Here is a 7,569-nt window from a genome sequence, read left to right on the forward strand (position 1 = left end):
TGGTGACAGATCCATGACGGATCACGTGACGGTGACAGATAACATTTTGTAGCCCCATGACTGTGATGGATGACGTGATGAAAAACCCGTGACAGGTGATGTGGCAGTGATGAAGCGTCTCATCCGTTTGAGATGGTGAATGGCCGTCATGTATGATGACGGTGACGGAAATTAACACCTCGCTATTTTATTCCATAACTTAAGAATAAGACTATTTGTCATGTTAAGTATAGGATGATGCAAAAATATATAGAAGTATTTGTGTATAAGAGCCTCAGAGATATTAAAATTTTAAATTATGGAAAAAGGAAATGAAAAGAAATATAAAGTTTATATACAGTTATAATAAAAGGAGAGATATGCCTGTCAAAATTAATATTTTAAAATTATTAAAATATCTATGAATACATTATAATGTGTATGCATTCCAAGAGAGAGTGGGAGAATGAGAGAGATAGGATCATAGGACAGCCGAGAGAGGGAATCTTGGGAGTGAGGAAGATTGAGTGATGGAGAGAGAGTGGGAGAACGAGAGGGGGGGGGTTTGGGGGGAGGGAGGGAGAGAGAGAGGAAGGTCAAGAGAGATGTCCTTTCGTCCATGTGACGGGTATGCCGTCAGGTGAGGGGACAGGGAGGGGACGATGGATCTGTTGACAGGTGATGACGATGTGATGGATTTTTATAAAGTCCAGGGACATGTGACAGAACAGGAGACGTGACAAACTTCCTGTCGCGCTTCCGTCTTCCACCATTCGTCATTTGTCCAGTCACATTCAAGCCTCCACATCCCGGACATGCCGACCCCTAACCAGAACCATGACATCATTCCCTTTCAAAAATCAAAGGTTTTGCATAACCCATCCAATCAGTTTCAACCAATTATTAGAGTGACTTTGGGTTAGCTTTGGGTTTTGAGAAAACCAACCAATGCACAATTGAGACTTTATGGAGCAAAAATTATCTCTTAATTTTTAACATCTTGACATTTACACCTTTATCTGCCTTTATGCCCACATTAATCTATTTAATAATTTATGAATCTTCATACAAATTGTGTATCCATGCATCGATGTCTCTTCTCCATCTAATAGTTATAGATGAAAATGCAAATAGGTATAGACATTAATGAATCAATAAATGGTTTGTATATTTAACTCTGCTTATATCATGCATTACGTATCAATTGAATTATAAATTAATCGCAAACTAGATTAAGAGCAAGAGCTGTGAGAGGAAAAGGAGAAAGATTGAAAAAAAAAATTTGAGTCAAGAGTGAAAGGTGCTAGTGTTGATAGTGGGTGGTGGCTAGAAGAGGACTCGCCTCCTGGGTGGAGAAGATGGTGATGGTGTTGGCTGCTGGCTTCCGGTTGCAGCGGCGGAGACAGCTTCAAGACGAGAGGCTTTGGGGTCTTTGATGAGCGTGTTCTGGAAGCTCTGAGGGAAACCCGTCGCGATTATGGTCACATGGATGTCCCCGGTATACCTCTCGTCGATCACCGCCCCGAAAATGATGTTCGCCGACGGATCCGCCAACCCTGTCACGATCTGAAAGCCACAACAAAATACATGGATGTTGATGATGCCAATCATGAGTCTCATGATACTCAGGATAAAGATAATAATGATGGTGTTGCCAATGCTTCCTATTATGGTGATGATGATGATGCCAGATAAATTCGAGTTTGTGAAGGAATATAAACATTGGTGATGACAAAGATGATAATGACAATGCAATGATGATATCAATGAAGGTATGATGAAGCTGATGTGATTCAGGTGATGAGGATGTTGCAGCTGATGATGATGACATCCATGCTGATAAATTTAAAGATGTTGATGATGATTGTCACAGTGTTGAGAATGATGGTGATGTTGATGATGAAGATGAGTACACTTTTGGTGATTTTAATTATGATTATGGTGACACTGCTGACAACAATGGTGATGCGGCTGATGCAGATGATGTTAACAGTAATGAAAAAATTTTAGGATGATGGTAATAAATATTGTGACTTTATAAAAACAATAGTGATGATAAAAATGCTGACGATTATTAAGCTAATGATAATCATAATGATGATGTGGGTCAAGAGGAGATTTCTCTGAACCTGAGATACGCGGTTAACCTCCTGGAGAGTGAGATCCTTGCCGCCAGTGATGTTGTACACAACACCGGTGGCCCGCTCTATCGTCCGTTCAATCAACGGCGCCGACGTGGCCTGCAGCGCCGCTTCTTCTGCCCTGTTCTTTCCACTAGACACACCGACTCCCAGCATAGCTGTTCCAGATTCCCTCATTATTGCTTTCACATCTGCAAAGTCCACATTGACTAGCCCCGGTATCTGCAATCCAAACACCAATGCATCAAACGCTGATGCTGTTGACCTTTATGACTAAGTTGACCATTGACCCAGTTCCTGAGTTAAGAATATCAACCGTGATTATGTCAGAGATTCCCTGGACCCCTTGCCGAAGTACGTCGTCGGCCAGAAGAAATGCCTCTTGGAGAGGGGTCTGGGCTGGTGCCACGTCCAGCAGTCGATCATTCGGGATTACAATGAGCGTATCCACACTTTCCTGGAGCTTCTGGATGGCCTCCAAGCCCTGCAAGAATACACTAAATCAGCAATTTAGAGAGAGAGAGAGAATATTACTTTAGGGCAACAGATAAAACTGGAAGGATATTGAGATGTAGGGTTTCACATCCACAATGACAATGATGAAGACAAATCATGTTCATAATCCTGGATCATCAGATGACAAATTTGTCATCAGACAACAGAGAGCATGAGAACAATACACATCAGGAGTAGGCATCCACAATGACACTCGCGAGCAGACAAGGATGAGAAAGATAAATCGTCATCAACTTCGTCAAACATCCAAATCATTCCGCAGAAAATTTTTCATTGTTTCAACATTGCCTTGTCACTAATCTGATATAAAAAATGGATGACGACTTCCTCATTGAACAACATTATTGGGCGTATTAGGAATAGGACTTGGTATCCATGATGATGACGCTAATGAGCGGACAATGACAATGATGAATTGTTATTGTAATATTTGTCATCCACCTTAAGTACCCGATGATGAATATGTCACACTCCACATCATCTCGTCGTCACCTTGTCATGCCCTCATCATTGTTTCCCGATTCCTCTGGTACCGAAAACAAATGATGATGACAATGACGATGAACCCTAGAGGTGATAATCAAGGCTCAACTGCAAGAGCAGAGAGGGGTTTTTGGGTTGGGTGTAAATAGCTCAAAAGAACGGTTACTAGAACCAGACCTGAACAGCTCGCCGTCGGCCCTCAAAGCTGAAGGGATAGGTGACTACGCCAACAGTTAAAAAGCCAGCCTCTTTAGAGAGGCGGGCCACAACAGGGGCACCCCCTGAGCCAGTGCCACCTCCCATTCCTGCAGTGATGAAGACGAGGTCTGAGTCCTCCAGGGCTTTGCTGATGGTGGCCTTAGACTCCTCAGCAGCCTGCTCCCCCAACTCTGGATTTCCTCCTGTACCTGCATCTCTGATCAGAAATTCTATTAACTCAATGTTTTTTATGATTTTTTTCAAAATAAGATTTTTTTATGATATATGGAATTACGATTTTGAAATGAAAAAAATGAACAATGGGCCGAACCGTACCCAACCCTCGAGTCAACTGTTCTCCGATCTGAATTCTATGTGTTGCACTTGATTGGAGCAAAGCCTGAGCATCAGTGTTAATTGCATAGAAGTCAACGCCCTGAAAGATGGTCAACAAAGAAACTCAACGGATGATGCCACGATAGCCTTGGAATGAGAAAGAAACAGGCAATGCAGCATTCACTTTAATATTACTATTAGAGAGAACAACTCTGACAATCCATCAGATACAACCATAAATTATATCTAAGAATTGTTCAGAAACATTGTCGAAAATGGACGAAAAGTTTTAGACCGGGATAGAAGAATTGATCTGGAGTGGAATGGCAATCGACAAAGAGGAGAGCATATTGAAGATCAGGCGAGATGATCGGAGGGAAGTAAAGAATTTTCTGTCGGCTGAATGGACATCACTCAGACAAGGTAAACAGGCAGAGTGAACATTGCCAGGGGACTAGGGACAGAGAGGATGTTGCCTTCTAGTCCATAGTGTGAGAGAACGGGACCAAAACACTAGTCTAATTTTATTTCTTTATAACCCTCCTAAGGGAAGGGTTGTGACTGTTCAAAGGGAGATGCCTCATAACTAAATGACCAAAATGCTCCTCAGGGGCTTGGAGCGCCTTAGATACTCTTGGGGGTATATGATATGTTAGTCAGTTGTCATATTCTATCTCTAAGTAATTGATGATGGGCCATATGTGAATGGGCTATATCTGAACATACTATTTCCGCAGCAATATCCTTTTACTGGTCTGGGCCCACTTATTAATGGTGCCATCTCGCAATAACCGGTTATTTTACCAGTCATTACTATGTAATAGGTGTGATTTTTCATTCTAACCCAAGACATGATGAATGTTGGCTGGAGAACCGCTGCTGGTGCATTACAAACAGCGGCTGACAGGATCATATCAATTCGAGAATTTTTAACAACAATTTTGATGTCATAATGAAATGATCATTTGACAATTAATTGAAAACATAGATATAATGCGCGTTATAATTAGAGGGTGGTTGTCCTTGATACTTTCAACAACAGTATATTTTTCTAGGAACAGGACATACTTTATTCATACGCATGTTGGTGACCATTATTTGGATGGCGGTATAAAACGAGGCATAAGTGGAAAAGTTAGCGAATCAAGATCTTGATGAATGAAGCAAAGATTGAACATTCAATCTCCAAATGATATAGCAGCAAAAGCAATCATTCAGATGGCGATGGCTTCCTAAACATGAAAAATATCAAAAAGAAAACAGTAAAAATACGGGGAAAACCCAATCAATAGTTAAATGTAAATACAGTTTTATTAAGCCCTTGTCGATTATCTGATTAAAGTAACCAACTTTAATGGCAAAGAAGCAGCCTTCAAAGCTCTCAAAGACAACAGAGCACTTATTCTGAGAAGGTTTGACTTTAGGTCCCAATGATTTTAGGTCATTGGTTTCAGAGGGACACTAGACTTTAAGCCTGGCATGACCCGACGGGACCTGGTCTGTTTGCATATTCACTAGAATAGCCGAGCAAGAAAAGCTAGTTAAGCAAGAAGAGAAGAGGAATCAAGTTTAGGTTACAAAATCAATATATACGAAGATTTCCCATTTCCTCAAGCTGTCAGAAAGAAGAGGGTTGGTAAAAGTTTGCAAAAGCAAGATAACAAGATCGAACAAGAGCTACTCCGCCACTTTTCTCAGTTCCAATTAGTTTCAAGTTTACATAATTTAAATGTCCCACCACGTCGTTTCCAATACAAAGAACCGATCATGCCAGCACAAAGGCTTTGATCCAGGCCTGACCACAGATTCGACGTAGAAGGTGGACTCTTGTTGTCTTGCAGATTATTATATCATATTGAAACGATAGTTTCCTACAAAATAAATCATGAAGAATGCACAGCGAAGAGAATTCGGACTTCCACTCGTTATCTAAGAAGTATCTTCTTAAAAAATGACTACTAATGAAAATTAGTTCACCCACTATCCATCTACATTCATCCGCAGATTGCCTTCATCTTATAGCCCTCTTTCCTCGATGACGAATTTCATAATCCTAATCCATATTCCACCTCGTTCTGCATGCGGTTGACACAAAATCTACACCTAATCCATGAAATTTCCTCAAAAAACACAATTCTCTGGGATAGTTTAAAAAAATAAGAACATCAAAGACAAATCCTAAACCCCAAAACTGACAAATCAACTAAAATGAAAGATTAAAAACGCAGTTATCAACGGAGAAGTCCAATTACCTGAAGCCCACTGCTAATCATCCTATTAACAGCATTATTGCCGCCCCCACCAACGCCAATGACTTTTATCCTCGCACAATCCGACGAAGCCTTCACCGACAAAGCCGAGCCTCTCCTGCAAGAAGAACGAGCGACGACCCGCTGTGCACGGAAGAACACTCCGAGTGGGCGAGCTTTGCAATCCCTCCGACTCGCCGAGAAGAAGGATCGATTAAAAAGAATCCCCGACGGCGCTTCCAAGCTTTGCATTGTCGCTCGCTCTCCACTCCACTGCAACTCCGCAACTCTGCAACTGTGCAAGTAGAGAGGGAGGCTGAAAGGATTTATAGGTTACAAGAGATCAGATCTAATCGAACCTGATCAATCCGACGGTCCTCCTTAAGCTTGAATTGAGCCTTTGATTGATTTTTGTCTAAATGGCAGCAAGCAGGGCATTTTGGACATTTTACACATTTTGGACTGAAGACTGGTTGGACCGGAGCAAGCCGGGATAGATGTCGCACCGGACCGAGGACCGTTGAACCGGAGCTAGCTGGGTGGTCGTTCGGTTCTTTTTGTGCGAAGTTGTGCAATTGTTCGTTGTGTTATGTTTTCCAAACACAACAGAAACGAATTCGAACAGTTTTCCAAACATCGCACAGACCCATTTGCAGTTATTTCGTTCGCTTTGTGCGAATTTTGTTCTTATTTGTGCGAATGTACAAATTTTGTTCGAATGTGCTAATTTTGTTCAAATTTGAAAATAACAAAGAACAGAACAAAAAACAAGGCCCTGTGCGGTTCTGACGTAGGACGGCTACGGAATGGACGACTAAGGAATGGATGACTGGGTTGACGGGACAGACTACGGGTAGATGGACGACTAGGGATGGATCGGATACTGGAGGGATAAAACAGCCACAGAAATCACACGGTCGGATTCGGACTTTAATACAGATGAAAATCTGGTGGTGCAGCTCCGACCCTTATCGAGGGCAGGAGTATTGTCTTCCCCCACCGCGACGATGCCTAAGCACCGAAATCAATATCCGAATTCGCGTCACGAAGAAACACTCGAGAAAGAGAGAGAAGAAGTGGAAAATCCAAACCAAATCTAATTCTGACGGCGGTGGAAACTTCTCGAGAAAACACTTGACGGAGAACACTTTCGACACCAAAGAGTTCAGGCGTACCTCGGCACCGTAGTGCATGAAGAGATGCGGGAAATTCCGATCGTGACGAGGCTGGGCGAGTCCGGGTGTTGAGCGGCCCACTAGACGAAGGGGTCTAGGTGTTCCAGGCGTTGAACGGCCCTGGTAGTGAGTTGATGTCGTGGTGAGGTTCTGACGGAGGGCGAGGCGGGCGGACGGGTACAGCCAAAGGAGCGAGTACGGCTCTGGCAGGGGCAGCCTGGACGGCCTTGGGCGGCCATAACTGGGGCGGCCTGGGCGGCCTTGGGCAGCCCTAGCAGGGGCGGCCTGGGCGTGGCCTTGGGCGGCCTGGCAGGGGCAGCCTGGGGCGGCCTTGGGCGGCCCTGGACCGAGGACTGTTGAACCGGAGCAAGCCGGGCTAGACGTTGCACCAGACCGAGGACCGTTGAACCGGAGCAAGCCGGGCTAGACGTTGCACCAAACCGAGGACAGTTGAACCAGAACAAGTCGGGCTAGACATCGCACCAGACCAAG

General features: G+C 43.5%; 1 protein-coding gene across 1 annotated transcript; it reads right to left on the reverse strand.

The window, feature by feature from the left end:
* Positions 1 to 1,227: 1,227 nt before the first annotated feature.
* Positions 1,228 to 6,197, reverse strand: LOC144711162 (cell division protein FtsZ homolog 1, chloroplastic-like). Its single transcript, XM_078585084.1, has 6 exons — positions 5,906 to 6,197; positions 3,654 to 3,753; positions 3,297 to 3,526; positions 2,437 to 2,604; positions 2,109 to 2,342; positions 1,228 to 1,545 (listed from the first exon to the last, which is right to left on the reverse strand). Exons 1-6 carry the CDS (start codon positions 6,152 to 6,154, stop codon positions 1,306 to 1,308), a joined length of 1,221 nt encoding a protein of 406 aa, XP_078441210.1. The 5' UTR covers positions 6,155 to 6,197; the 3' UTR covers positions 1,228 to 1,305.
* Between the last annotated feature and the right edge of the window lie 1,372 nt (positions 6,198 to 7,569).

The sequence above is a fragment of the Wolffia australiana genome, chromosome 13 (genome assembly GCF_029677425.1).
Source record: "Wolffia australiana isolate 7733 chromosome 13, ASM2967742v1".
Classification (NCBI taxonomy): Eukaryota; Viridiplantae; Streptophyta; class Magnoliopsida; order Alismatales; family Araceae; genus Wolffia; species Wolffia australiana.

Bases quoted from the DNA above. Each gene is read 5' to 3' on its own strand.
- LOC144711162 (XM_078585084.1), bottom strand. From the start codon at position 6,154: ATGCAAAGCTTGGAAGCGCCGTCGGGGATTCTTTTTAATCGATCCTTC. The intron at 3,754-5,905 runs GTAATTGGACTT...ACCATCTTTCAG, and splicing joins TGATTAGCAGTGGGCTTCAG to GGCGTTGACTTCTATGCAAT. The intron at 2,605-3,296 runs GTCTGGTTCTAG...GTATTCTTGCAG, and splicing joins GCCGACGGCGAGCTGTTCAG to GGCTTGGAGGCCATCCAGAA.